Source organism: Bombus bifarius, unplaced genomic scaffold (assembly GCF_011952205.1).
Source record: "Bombus bifarius isolate JDL3187 unplaced genomic scaffold, Bbif_JDL3187 scf7180000008225, whole genome shotgun sequence".
Taxonomy (NCBI): domain Eukaryota; kingdom Metazoa; phylum Arthropoda; class Insecta; order Hymenoptera; family Apidae; genus Bombus; species Bombus bifarius.
Window position 1 is genome coordinate 470,179 of NW_022884523.1, and position 15,435 is coordinate 485,613.

At 33.4% G+C, this 15,435-nt stretch overlaps 1 protein-coding gene across 1 annotated transcript in view; it reads right to left on the minus strand.

Annotated features, from left to right (window-relative positions):
* The window catches only part of LOC117211241 (breast cancer anti-estrogen resistance protein 1), a 59,929-nt gene that overhangs the window by 7,810 nt on the left and 36,684 nt on the right, over positions 1-15,435 (minus strand). Inside the window, exons 2-3 of the mRNA XM_033454918.1 lie at positions 10,230-10,356; positions 4,809-5,109 (exon numbers count right to left, since the gene is read on the minus strand). Coding sequence (XP_033310809.1) covers positions 4,809-5,109; positions 10,230-10,356 — 428 coding nt within the window. The remainder of the gene's footprint in view (positions 1-4,808; positions 5,110-10,229; positions 10,357-15,435) is intronic.

Genomic DNA, 15,435 nt, shown 5'->3' on the forward strand with positions numbered 1-15,435 from the left:
TGTATATCGACGAAGATCCTGTACATCGTTTATTAAATAAATCTAAAATTATTTTAATATGAATTCTAAGCGTAACCTTAGTGTTCATTTACTTTTATTTCGGCAATTAAGATGCACAATTCTCCACAACGATAGATCTTCTATAGATCTTGGACAAAACGTGATACACTGGAGTCTCGATTAACAGGATGTGAATTAACGAAACGATCGATCAATGGACCGGTCCTCTTCTTTAGAAAATATCGTAAAGCGGCAAAAAAGAAATTGTCACATTGTGACCGAGGATTTTCTGTTCTGTTTAATATTAATACAATAAATCCGTTTATGATATCGATATTTATAAAATAACTCGCAATAAATGAAAACAGAGTTATTCGATTATCGGAATAGCGAGTGTCATAATTGGTTCGGATAATCGAAGTTCCAGCGTAATTAACCTAACTATGGGAGAAATTAAAGTTCTTAATAGGTTTCTAACGATTTTTCAAGAGCATATCCAATCTTTGCTGTAAATATACACATTACGTTCATGAATGTGAGATTTGCGAACATATCTAGACGCAAGTGTTTGAAGATTCGAATTGAAACGTCGAAGGAAACAAGCTTGCTATTAGTTTCGTTTCGCTGTAATTAACTTTAATTCGTTATTAAAAGTTTATCGAATCAAATTTCAGCAAAGTTTCCCGAGTTTTAACTTGACGCGCAGATTTTCCATTAGCGTAGCGAGTTTCTACAACTTTTCATTCAGCGTAATTTCTATCATTTGCGGAGACAAAGCAAAACGTTTTTAAAATCGTTATATTTAATACGTTAGCGTGGAAAGAATTGATACCTACGATAAAATTTCAGATTTTAGGATCGTTTTCAATTCTTAACCAACCGTTGTACGATAAATTCCTCGTAAAACATTTTACGCTAATGCAACACCGTGTGTATTCATTCGAGCGTAAAATTTCTTGTCTCTGGTTTGTCTGCCGCTGTTCTAATTTCTCACAGAAACCAAGAAAAAGAACTAACCTGAATTTTATCGCTGAAAACCTAGCCATTTCAAGAGCCATCTAAAGCGTATTTCCATTTGGATTCAACTCGTTTCAGTTTCCTATTCATTTAGCCATTAGGGGCCACACTCCCATCGAGTACTATTAATCAGTGGCAACGAAAGGGATGTAGAATAGAAATAATAGTTCCAAAGGAATAGTTCCAGAAGTAAGAAGCCTGTTATCCTAAGTACTTTGTGCTATTAAGTGATTAAATACGATTGATGTTATCAGTAAAGTCGAACGATTACGAAAGTTGGAAGACATTGAAAAGTACAACTTTTTCATGGAATAATGACAGAATCACAGTTATGTGAAAACAAAAAAAAAAAAAAAGAAGAAGAGAAGAAGGTAACGAGAAAGTTATTTCTGCTCGAATATTAATTTTAGGTCATAGAGTTTTATTTTTCTCACTTCTTTTATTACTAGATGCTATTAATTAAGAGTAATATTTATTGTTAACAGTTTACAGCCAGAAATTACAATTATATCTGTTTAAACAATCTGACATTGCTTTTAACAAAGGGAAATTTGTAAAATTTGGTTCTATATTTCTATAATCCAAGGGTGGATAAAAAAGGATTAATCGTCTTAAATTTGAACTTTTTAGTAAGACAAATCTCAGTATTGGCAAAGTAGTTCCTTAAAGATATGGTTTATTTGTTATACGATCTATTACGAAAGAAATAATTTTCATAATAGAATCCTAGACCAGTTAAAGCTCGCTGAATTTATTAAAAAGATAATTTTCTACTGATAAAAATCGATTTAAGCTATCTAAAAACCAACGATCACTGATTTGGCAGAAAAGTTTGAAATCAGCGAAAAAATTGAGAAACAGTACGTGAGTCTTAAAAAAATATTGCGTATTGGATCCAATATCAAAAACGATATTAGTGCAAACCATTTATGTACATAAAAAGTTGTTACTACACAAAGAACGCGTAATACACGCGTGTCTCGCAATATTTATTTAAATATTTTCAACATACTGATAAATTTTTATAAGTCACTAGCATATTATGTAATATGTATATCATTCTATACTGAACGATTAACAAAATTTTATTTTTATTTCTATTTCCTCTAAATATCACGTCTAGGTCTTTTACTTCGAATATTTCACATATTTCTTCGCACGCTATATACGTTCTGTATATTTTTCCACATTTCAGTTTCCCATAAATGCATAAACATACACAGTACGTATTATGTCGCTTGAAAATGATCGATGTCCTTTTTTTTCTCCATTCTGTACAGGTGTACAAAGCGTGTAAAGTAAAACTTTTTCGACTAAAAGAAAAAAAAGAAAGAAAAAAGAATAAGTAAATTCTAACGGAAAATCGTAAAGGAGACTATGACGAGCGTCATTCTATTTTTTTTTTTTTTTTTTTCTAAACCGTAAATGGAACCGATTTCTCCGAAACTGCAGTAGGAATGACCGCTGTTGGCACCGGTCCGGTATTTAAGCTCGAGCTTCTCGAAATAAATCACTTCCTAGCAGCTGTATGTCTCGTTACGCTAGCGAACGTATAAAGTTCAACGTACTCGATGTTGATGCCTCGGCATAGTCATCAGATAGCTGCCGTAACGAAAAGGAAATGCTAAAACCTGGTTTAACGAAATACTAAAACTTCAAAAGCTCGAAAGGGATACGGTTTAATTTAAGGTGCACGTTCCATTAGAATGGATTAGCTACGAGTAAAGAATTTTAGGGTTTCTGGACGTTGTTCACGGTTATGCGAAGAAGTAAAATGCTAAATATAAAGATAATGGCTCGTGTCTGCTACTCACTGTTGAAACCTGTACAATGTACATAAGTTTTCTTTATTTAGACTCGTAGCGAATGTTTATGTTAGCATAATTTCTGATGATATTTGTGATCTAACGATGATTCTCCGTTATTTGTAAATTATAATTAACGATTATATTTCATATTCTCGTCATTTTGATATTTTTAAATTTATAACGAAGGAAAATTGTGTTTTTATTAGAAGATAGACGATTCTGCTCGGATTATTTATTTTTGATATATCGATAAGTTTTTGTGCCATATAAATTATATTGTTAATTTTATATATTATTATCATATACGTTGAAGGAACACGAAACTTGATTTTTATTTTGCATTCAGTTTGCGAAAAAACGTTATTTTTATCTAGAACCAGTGAAAGAATTGCAAGTAGAGTGAGATTTTTGAAATATTTCAGTGAATTCTTTTCATTCGAGTTCGTATATCGAATAACACACGCTAGGAAAACTAAACAGAACTTTAATCGACAGAGTATACAAATTAAAATTCACGGTTATTAAGCAACGACATTTTTTCCAAGCGAAGGGAACGTATTGGAAATTTGATTTCTTTTCTGAGCAAGAGGTTTTTTTCCTGACAATTTCTTTTTCACTCTGCGATATAGAAACAAGCGCATTTAGAGTTCAAAGAAATCTTTGTATTCTAAAAAATGGTAGAAATTTATGCAGAGATGAATCTCAAGTTCGTTAAAACATTATGTTTTAATTAAAAATTATTTTAACCGTTGTAACTTCGTATTTTCCAACGTTAGCGCGTTATAATTATTCTCCTCCGTTGAAATACACAATTATGCGTTCAATTCGTTTTAAACAACGAAGCAGATAATCCCCATTGATTTCAGTTTTATTTAAATGCAAATTTTCCTGCAATTATTGGCTGAAACAGTGATTTTAATGATAAATAACAGTGAAAAGAGAGGAAATAGGGTCAATTTCCGATTAAAGAACACTTTTCCGAGGGATTTTCTAATAATAAATATCACGTTAATTTACTGTTATATTAAGCTAGACTACGTTGATTAAATGTTTTTTCACTTTCTCGCGGAGAATTAATAGCAGCAGAATTTAATTAGACATCTTTTAATCTTCTACGAGCTCAAAAAGGCGTATTATTCTCTTTTATAAAAGAGATAGGAAAAGAATAAAAAGAAGAATATTAAAATAACCAGTTTCTAACATTTTATATATATGTCACCATGTAGTAAAACGCTCCTTGTCTTTCAAATATGCAAGCCATTGTAATCTAATAACTTATCAACCGACTAATCTGCAAATGTGTATTTATTTTTAATAAAACTAACCTTAAGCTTTAGTGCATTATGTTTCCCTTGTAAATACATAGAAATACACGTATTACTATTACTCAGAATTGATAAAAAAGAAAAGGGAAAAAATGAAAAGTAACATATCCATATTCTTCTCAATTTAGCTGATTATTTTATCCAATGAAGAAACTTCATGGATTCCAGTTACGATTACGATATCATGTACGACATTATCTTACAAAAGATATTATTATGCATCTATTTTCGTTTTCAAGAAAAAATTCAATTATTTTTTCCTATCCACAAATAGATGCAAAATTTACGTGTCAACGGATTAACCGAAACGTCGCCTTAACAAACGATCCCTCTAAATCTCCAATGAGACGTACATCCCATCGAACAACAACGAAAAAGAAAAAGAAAAAAAAAGACATCTTGCAAAAGATATCGTGCGTCTACTTTCACTACTATCGCTAAGCTTTTACTATAAAAAAAAAAAAATTAAAATGATCACACCTCCATGGAGTGATCCTCACTGATAACTAGAAGAGAAATTTCTTCCTGAGGAGTGAATCGAATCATCATTTACCAAACGATCGCCCTGTACTATCTATCAGACGCTAATCCTGTTAGACAACGATAAAATAAAAGATCCGCTTGTCTAGCCATCGTATATCCTCTAGAGATCACGTACCGATTCGATCCGCTGAGGGATCCATCGTTGGTGAGGCTGGAGGCCGAGCTGCTAGGGGTAAGGGGTTGCAATGGTCTGGGCACGTCGTAGCAATCGAGAGGCGTCACGCCGGATCCTCCAGAGCAGTTGGAATTCGGTGTGCAGGAGGTAGGTGGCCTGGGGATGTCGTAGCACGAGGGTGCCGGACTTGGACTGCTCGCTGGCGATGGAATCACGGGGACAGCTCGTGGTGGCACGTCGTAACATTCGCTCGCGTCGCCACCGTTGTCCACGGAACTTCTGCTACCAGTTGTGTATCGTCCTGCACACGCATATTCGCCAGAAAATTAATTTCAAGGCAAAATAAATAGTAAAACGTTGAGAATTTGGTTTTGTGATTGTAACGCATTTTATGTCTAAGCCTGAACGATTTTGGTTCGATATAACGTTCAGGCGTTTCCCATACTCGTTTCAGTTTCAGATTTTCGTATTACAGCGCCAAGATGCTTCTAAACGAGATTTCCATCTGTCAGTAGAAATTCGTATTTCAAGTCTGACGTTTATAGGACGTCTTCCCTTCAGATCAGATGTTTGCGACGAAAGATCGCGAAGCAGTGTTGCTCCATACTCGTCGGTCTATTCTTATTATTGTACATTTGTAACTTTTGTATACAGCGGTGTGTTTATAAATAGGGAAAGTTCTTACAGCAAATTTATAAATTTTGGAATTCATTTTTCTCGAAAACGTGGCTTCAAAAGTGAAAGAAATGTTATTCTATATTTACAATTTCTTACTGCGTGTACAGCGATCTTTGGCTAATTGTTCGTTTCTGTGCAAGAAATTAGCCAAGTTCGCGTATACTTGACGATCTTTCAAACTTGACGAGACTGGAGAAAAGAAAGGATTTTCAGTTTTCAGAGAATAATGCACGTTTTCACTCACAGACGTGTATATCCTCTCTACAATCGACTTATTTCCTTACACAAACGGTACCAGGAAATTTATTTTCTTACGCGTCGCTATATTATCTGTAGTTTTTTTATACTTCGCACGTCGAAATTACCTCCAATAGCGAATATACACCTGCATAATTAACACTGACCTGAGACGATCGATGTGCGTACTTCCAAACCTCTTGCAAGAGGAAAGAAAAACTCAAAAAACGTCACAGATATCCAAACTTCCGATTATCTGATCTAAACTGCAATAAATAACTAATACTAATACCAATAACGATAAAAATAATACTAAATAACTGATACTATAGCACGACTAATAACGTATAATAATTATTACTTTCTGAATGCAACATGATCTATTCGCTGCCAAATTTATTGCCTATTAGAAACAGATACGATATCGTCAATTTATTTACTGAAAATCCGAACAATCGAGATACCATTGTTCTCGGTAGGCAAATTTTTCAAACGACTCGTTGCGGACGAACGAGGTTAGTCGGTCGATAGGAGAACCGTGACAGGATCAGCGATCTTTCACTCCACAGATTGGTTAAGGTCCCGCGAGATAGCTTTGTAATTTCCTACGTTAATGGCCCACGATCGCGGAATGTCCCGGATACGTTGATTCGTGAAAGGAACCAGCAGGCTATTTTTCTTCGATCATCCGAGATAAATAGCCCCGGTACCGGACACGCGAATACGCACAAATAAGATAGCACACGGTACATCTTCTTCTTCATCGTCCGTAACAAATGGAATACAATAGCTGCGATTCCTTTCAGCGATTGTAGCAATTTTCTTGTATCGTTCGAATACAATTACGCGACAGTTTTTGATCTTGTCTCGACAGAACTGACTTGGTTGTTGACTTCGTTTTGCTCGTAACATGAAAATTATTTGAAGATCGAAATAGTTTTTCGCGTAAGAAACGCAATTTTCTTTTAGTTTATTTTCTTTTCCTCAAACTTTATTTCAACAACTTTATTTCTCAAAAACTACTTCTCTCAACGTAACGTAGAGAATTTTTATGATTTTGTAAAATGTCTGTTAAATATTGATAACGTAAAGTGGACTCGTATGGATTTATCGATTTATTGAAAAATTCGAAAGTCATATTTTCTGTTTTTTTATGAGGCAGAAGTTTTAAAATTCAGTAGGCTACGAACCAATCGCGTATCGCGTCAAAACATTTTTCTACCTTTTTTTTTTTTGCTTCTATCATTTTCGTGTAACTTCGATTTTTACGATACTTCCTGGATTCATTATCTGTTCTTAAAACATCCTCGTTTTCGAAGTTGACAGACTAACAAATAATAGAAAAGTTCGCGATCTGTAATTTATCTCAGCTTTGAATAATATTCTAATAAGCGATTGTTGATCGTTTTATTTATTATTGCTACGTGACAACTACGTGAGAAAATGACGATTATATTTACGAATATCCTGTGACATCCTTCGGTAAATATTAGAAAATGCAACGTAACAATCAAACATTTAGTACGAACAGAGAATTTCTGGCAAAAAGTATACGATACATGAAAACGTCCATCTACGAACAATAAATAAATAAACTTCTACAGGTTTCTACAACTTCATAAACTCGTTTCGTATGTCTAAGGAAGTAAACGTATCGAAACATGAATTTCCTGGAGTTCCTGTAACGTTTTCCTCTTTTTAGCTACAATTTCCATACAATAAATAAATTAAAATAATTACACCCTTCGGTAAATATTAGAAAATGCAACGTAACAATCAATCATTTAGTACGAACAGAGAATTTCTGGCAAAAAGTATACGATACATGAAAACGTCCATCTACGAACAATAAATAAATAAACTTCTACACGTTTCTACAACTTCATAAACTCGTTTCGTATGTCTAAGGAAGTAAACGTATCGAAACATGAATTTCCTAGAGTTTCTGTAACGTTTTCCTCTTTTTAACTACAATTTCCGTACAATCTCTTCAAAGCTCTTTTGCTTTGTAACCGAGTGTATGCTGTCTGTGTGTGTGTGTATGTTCCGTATCGGTGCAGTAAAAATTTTTCCAAGTATTTCTACATTATTGATCTCTCGATATAACACCGATGATACAAGCTGAAAGTTTTTATCGTAAATATTGCAACATTGCGTATACGTACATTCACGAGTCGATATGTGGTTTTTCGAATGGAGATGGAAATCGTGTTCGCAATAGCGCCGTTTAATGAAAGAAATCGGCGAATAACATCGACGTGCTATCGATTCTCAATAAACGCTCTCTATGGAAATATCTTGTTTTCAACCGAATACCCAGCAACAAAGGTATAATGGCCGATTAAACGGATTAAAAAGATCGCTTTGTCGTGATATCTGTACATATCTAAATCTTCTCGATATACAGGATGAGCCAGCTGAAGAAAACCACTTAAATATCTCCTTTGTTGCTAATGTCATGAAAAATGTAAGACGATTTGAACGATTTTCAATTCCCAGGTGAGAAAAAGTTTTCGATTGGCTCCTTTTTGTTCCAATTTTTTTTTTTTCAAGGTCATTGTCATATTTTAATATAGGAAACGCGTGTCCGTTCCTGTTGCATCGTGTCACGGACGAGAAAGTACATTTGAATATGCCTGAACCATGAGCTTCGAATGACCTTAGACACCAAGAGGATGATGACATTGTACGACGATGTTAGGATCTGAACTTACGATATGCCACTCTATTTGTTCGATGCAAATTACAAGGCGTCCGCTTCTTTATCAAATACTTGGATCGCTTTCCAGCATTTTAGACCAAATACTTTGTGTTTCTTTTTTATTCTTTTTTGTCTCTTTCTTGAAATTTGCAATTTCATAGTTACACGGAAGATTATTTTCCAATTTCGAGGTCGTGAAACTTCGTTGACCCGGCAAAGAAGCAAATAAGAGTCGAGAGTTAAATAGACAACTGACGGAAAGAAATTTCAATTGTCGCGAAATTGTAAATACATTTTTATTTTATTGTTACGTACGAAGGGCCGAAAGAAAGCGCGATAAAGTGAAAACTACGATGAACGTTGAACTTCAATGGAGAAACGCGTATATGCTTCTACAATAAACGTTAAATAATAGGAAAGAAACATTCGCTTTTATATCTATATCGTTTTCGAAGAAAAATGCATTTCAAACAATTTTTCACCACTTTTCCACTCCTTTGTACAGTTACTCTCTAACGCAGTATCGGAATATAAGTATAATATTCCAGAATAAATGTAATAATTCTGATTGTTCTGTTAATGACAAAAACATGCGATAAACTGCTCTATTTTTTTATAATTTTTTCCATCGGAGATGAAGCGAGAAAAGTTACCAATTTCAAAGATACTAATTGAAAAACAGATCTTCTATATTTGGCATAATTTTATATTCTCTTTGTATTTTCTGTGTTCTATTTAGCATATTTCTAAGTATGAAATGAGATTCGTACGAAAAGCATAATAGATAGATGAACAATTATTCCATTCGTTGAAATCGTTCGATACTTCCTGTTGCACACGCGTGCCAAAACAACATCCGGTGCGCAATTTTAATAAAACGCACGCGACCGTAAACGAGATTCTGTATGAAACAAGAAGAATACAAATATATGTAAATCTATTACGAAAATTATGAATAATGTTTATTCGAAACGAAATAATTAACATTATTCTCTAATATGAATTCTTTATGCAACTTTAATCATTTCATGATACTAAAATCAATATTTGTCCGTACATTTACTCGCGAAGTGATGTTAATTGAAAAGTATGCAATCGCGCTGTATCTCCAGTTTAGTTCTGTTTAACTAAAACGTTTCAATTGGAATTCACGTTAACAGAACGATCAGAATATAAAATAACAGAGTAATCTCTGTATGAATAAAATGACGAGTACACTAAAATATTATAAAAATATTATAAAATATTACAAAATGTTACAAAATATTATATTATTAAATATTACAAAATATTATAAAAATACTATAAAAGAAATAATTTTATTCGAATACAAAGTACCGTTCGCTGGAAATTTTGCAATGCCTCGTTAAAGTATCAATTTATATTTTGTACAAATTTCTCACACACGAATAAAGTTAATTCTTATATTCTTATTTTTATATCAACTTTTATACTAATCATAAACAATATATATACGTATACATTACGTATACGTATACAAACGTATACATTATTCGAATGAAAAATTAAGCAATATAATTTGAATAATTTAAATCAAAGTTACTCTTCAGCAAGTGAAATTATCTGTTTCTATCCAGCTTTTTATTTATTCATATTACATTTATTAAAAAGCCACGTCATGAATTAAAGATTAAATAGCGTGACTACATGCAAATGTATACGTAAGGACGTTTCATTTGAGAAACACATTTCCACGCAATTTTCAGCGTACACTCTATGAAACTATTGAAGTTGCTACGTCGCGATCGAATCGTTGGAGAATAAAACGAAGGGTTGCTACGCACCTGAGTTGTGTAAATGCTCGTTATTCGAATTCAAGGGTGAATCGTGCCTGGAGGGTGGAGCAGGACTTCCTCGGCTAGCTGGAAGATCGTAAAGGTACACGTCGCCGCATTTCTGTGGCGTTACCACCTGCGCAAAAAATCATCAAACGCTCGTTAATAATCGTTCAAAGATCAAAAGATTATCGACATGTACGTTGGGTTTTTCCTTGACACGTCGATACCTTTGTTTAAATCTATGCAAATTTTCTCATTACGAATAATTAAGCGCTCGTTTGCCATTTTCTCTTATTTTCCGAATACTTTGCAAACCTATATTTAAAATATAATATTTCTATAAAATATCTAATGTGCATAATTTAATATCTAGTAATATAGGCTTTTATCTTAGTCTTAAGAAAATAGAAGGTCAAAAAGCACCGAGGAAATGAAGATTTTGTATCGAAATTCTGGTTAATATATTCAGATATTTATATTTATGGAAGCTATTCTCGTTATAATTACGCGCTGAATGCAAAACACGTTTCAATCGACTGCTCCTTTATTTCTCTTCGGTTTAATATTTGCGACGTTGTGAATAATAATTTGCGAAGATGTTGTTTAACGAAACGTTTATTATAGAATTAGTGTTACATATTTCGCGAATTCAACTGGTATAGATAAAAGCGGAACGTAAATCCGCTCTAATAATCCTAAATGGAAATGTAACCTCGGGTAGCACATACATGTATTCTGATTATCAGAATGAAAATGTTTTGCTGAACGTTACGAAAATGTTGTATATCTTCCAAATCGATTAGTTACTAGTCCATTAAACCATTCGCTTAATTAAGCAATGAACTATGCACGACAGATTGATAAATGATGTCTAAATTATATGAATTCATACTGACGATTTATTTCAGAATGCATATCTTTCATCAATATCTGGAAAACATAGTAAACTGAATTGTATAATTATATTATCAACGGTAAAATGGAAAAACTACATGTGCATACATTACAGCGATAAAAAGATATACATTTTTCATCAACGGCAATGATTTATTAAGCTTTTTTTAATAGATTGCTTGAGTGGTCATTTTTACGAAAAGCCTAAAATTAGAAGAATACAGAAAATTAGAAGATTTTTGGAATGAAGAAAAAATTAGAATTTGGAAAAATTCCTTTCAATCTGCTCATTATTATTAATTTACAGGAATACAAGAAACTCTCCTTGCGCTCAGTTTCATCGATAATTATGCTATTTTATGTATTATTCGTTACGAAATACACCACTATGTCGCTGATTGTTATTATACGTTAATTAATAACATCGAAAATATATCTATTCGCTAAAAAAATAAAAATCCCGCTAATTTTTACAGGTTTCACGTGTTTACCATAAATAAGATGAAAAATTGCTGTTCAAGATTAAATTTCACTTCTCATTTTCTTTGTCACGCTGAACGAAGAAAAGATTCAATATTTATGCAATCTCGTAAAATCACATAAAATCCAAAATGAATCAAGGTGAGGGAGATTTGCTTCAAAAATTGAAGACGATATTATTCCAAGAAAATGTAAAGTCGTTCGAGAGAAAATTGTTGGACGGGATCAGAGCGCAGCAAGGAAGAGGAAAGTCTGGCAGGGAAAGTATCTTCGAGAAGTTTAAATCGAGATCTGTCGCGAGAACACGCGGATTATCTTCGTCAATTTAAACGGTAGACGTCTGCAGCGCGTTGTTAATGAATTTATCAAGGCTAGTGCCAATCAGCCGCTGCTCCGTTTCTCGATTTCGCAAAGTAGGCCCCGAGGAACTTCTTCAACTTTTTATCCCCGTCGAAAGCTTAATTGCAATACCCTGTTAATTGAGTTTTCTCGCAGCAATGAACGGACCCCTTCGACACTTCGATCTCCTTCGAGATACAACAATCCTCCATCAGGTTTCTATGAAACGTTGCGGAAAATTAAGCGAAGAAATTGGAAATGTAGACAATAAGGTAAAACAGGAAACAGAAAGCAAGGAAATAATTTATATGACTTGCACATTACTTTAATTAAATGTACCGTGACAGACGAAAGAAGGTTTATAAAATGAGAAGTATAAGACACCATAATTTTGCAAAATCGATTTATATCGAATAGAAGACTGCACTAGACATTTTTTATCATATTGGTTAACGAAGGTTACTAAAATTTATAGTGTGTCAATTTTGAACTTTATTTCATCCTGTATGATATATTGACGAAACTAAGTCCGGTTACAGACTTATTTAAAGAAATATTTCACACGTAACGATCTAATGAAATTCGTAAGAAATAGAACTTTGCCATTGTGTCTATATATGTATGTATGTATAGTTGTAACGAATCGGTGTATTAGGAACAGATTCTTTTTTCTCTTGATTGTCCAGATACAGATCTTGATTGTCTAGACATTAGGTTGTTCGAAAAGTTTCTTTCTTCTACGAGGAAATAATAAACGCACGACATTTTTTGTTTCATGTTATTTTATTAAATTACGATCCATTCTGTTGCAACAGAACATACATATTAATTCGATGAAATAATATAAAACAAAAAAACGTTGTGCATTTATTATTTGCCTATAAAACGAAAGAAACTTTTCGGACAATCCAACGCATAAAAATAATGGTAAAATTTGAAAAATTATCGTTGCAAAAATATTTAACAAGTGGATTGATGGGATTATCCAAGTAAAAGAACGAAATATTTACTGTTAGAAAAATTTACTCTTAGTAAAATGAAGGGAACTGAATATCTAACAGATTTATGTCGTAGTATTTTTTTTTTACGATGTATTTATATACGATTTTTATAGATCGTTGGAAGCATCGATAAAACCTAATAAATTAAAGAGCTGTGGGTGGAATATATTCGTAAGCCTAAATTTTTACGGGCTGTCGATCCATAAAGCTGCATTTGTAAAGTTGTCGACATTAATCTGCGCAACCTATAAACCCGTGCACCGTGAAATCCTTTTAAATGTACAGAGGCCGAATGAAACGTTAATTGAAACGACCGGTAGTGTACGATTAAAATCTAGTTCGATCTGGAGAGAACAAAATTCGATTTACGCCTTGCGATTCGCGTCATGATTTCACTTCCGATAAAAATCACCACTTTGTGTCGCGTTGTCTTTCGTAAGTCAGTTAATTGCGAGAAGAAAAAAAGTAACGCGAAACCTTGCAGAAATTAAAAAACGTTTCCTCCTTCTTTCCTTATTTTCATTTCTGTTTTTAAGAAAAGAAAGAGATGATTAAACAATCGCAGAAATTCCAATTTTATCTACGATAAATATAATAATCAAATAAGAAGATATTTTAACCAATAAATGCAATTATTCATGCCACATGTAAAAACGTAAGAGACGCTTAAAACGGTAGATCCAAATATTCCACAATTAAACTTAAGATACAACTATATTCCGATGTAAAATCAAGCACAATTATGATAATTCTAATCAAAACTCAAGCACACACACCATAATGCTACCATATAAACGATGAAAGTTTACAGTTGACTCGCAGTATCAACAAAAATCTTCAATTCCCTTGAAGAAGAAAAAAGAAAAAAAAACAAATCCTCGAAACTACTTAAATAAACTACTTAATTCCTTAAATAAAAACCCCTATGACGTATCAAAACATTTTGATTCAGCCTCAACGTATTTAGTATCCTCCTCGGAATAATTTAAAGGCGTAGCCTGTCCCAATTACTCACAGTATCAACAAAAATCTTCAATTTCCTTAAATAAGAAAAAAAGAAGAAGAAAAAAGAAAGAAACCCTCGAAACTACTTAAATAAACTACTTAATTCCTTAAATAAAAATCCCTATGACGTATCAAAACATTTTGATTCAGCCTCAACGTATTTAGTATCCTCCCTCGGAATAATTTAAAGGCGTAGCCTGTCCCAATTACTCACAGTATCAACAAAAATCTTCAATTTCCTTAAATAAGAAAAAAAGAAGAAGAAAAAAGAAAGAAACCCTCGAAACTACTTAAATAAACTACTTAATTCCTTAAATAAAAATCCCTATGACGTATCAAAACATTTTGATTCAGCCTCAACGTATTTAGTATCCTCCCTCGGAATAATTTAAAGGCGTAGCCTGTCCCAATTACGTCAAACGTTCTGTATGACAGTTGCGTTAGTTTGTATCTGTGTGCTACGTGTGTACGAGTGGATACGCGGACACACGCCTGCGTTCGTTTCGACCAGTGAACCGCGATGCTGAACCAAGAGAAAATGCAATTTCGTCGGCAAAACGCGAGCGGAAAAGGGGATGAAACGAGAGGAGAGAGTATGTTGTAGAGAGACACAGAGGGTAGGGGGTGAGATAGTAGAGGGATGCATCTCTCTGGAGCGCAATCTCCGAGCTCATCGTTCGCTGCTTTACAATAATAGAGGCTCTTCAATTCTTGCGTTATACATAAGCGTGCTACAATTTTTATTCTTTCTTCTATCGTGGCTCATGGCCCACGCGACGACTAAGACTTGTCCTCGTTGAAATACGTATATACCATGGATTATTAAACTTATGAAGGTATATTAGACACAATATATTGTACGAAAGAAGAACGATGCCTTTTCTTACTGTTTCTGGTTCGCAGTGTGTTCGATCGAAGATAGTCGATAAGACAGCGCGCGAAAGCAAAATGGTAGTAGCGTTCTTTGTCGTAGATGCGATAGAAAGTGGAACAAAAGACGGTACGGTTGGCGGTTAATGCTGTGGAAACTTTGCGGACAAAAGAGAGGTGCTACTTTATACATCAAAGCTGTAGTTTTTGCAAGTTGCTAAAAAGACTCGGTTTCTTACACTTTTATATCCTCAGTTTTATATTATATTATGATAATCCCGTAATTAATAGTAAGTTTCTATATTTTTAATAGCTTCAATTTTCTACAATTCTACAATTATTTGCAGAGGTAGATTGTTGAAAATTCTTCGTTCGATTTTTCGAGTGTCGAAGCTTTGTTTCTGTTTGTTACTTGTTAACTTGGAATTTTATTGGATTTCATAAATGAAATTCCCGATCAAATGAAATGATATTATTGAGAATATTTATCCTGTCAATTTAGGACTCTGCAGTTAGAAGTAGTAATAGATTCAGTTGATAAGAATCACAGCGAATATCGTAATAGCGAAAGAAAGTCAGCAATATTTTTAGCTGACCTCGGACATGCTTGCGAGTCTTTTTAT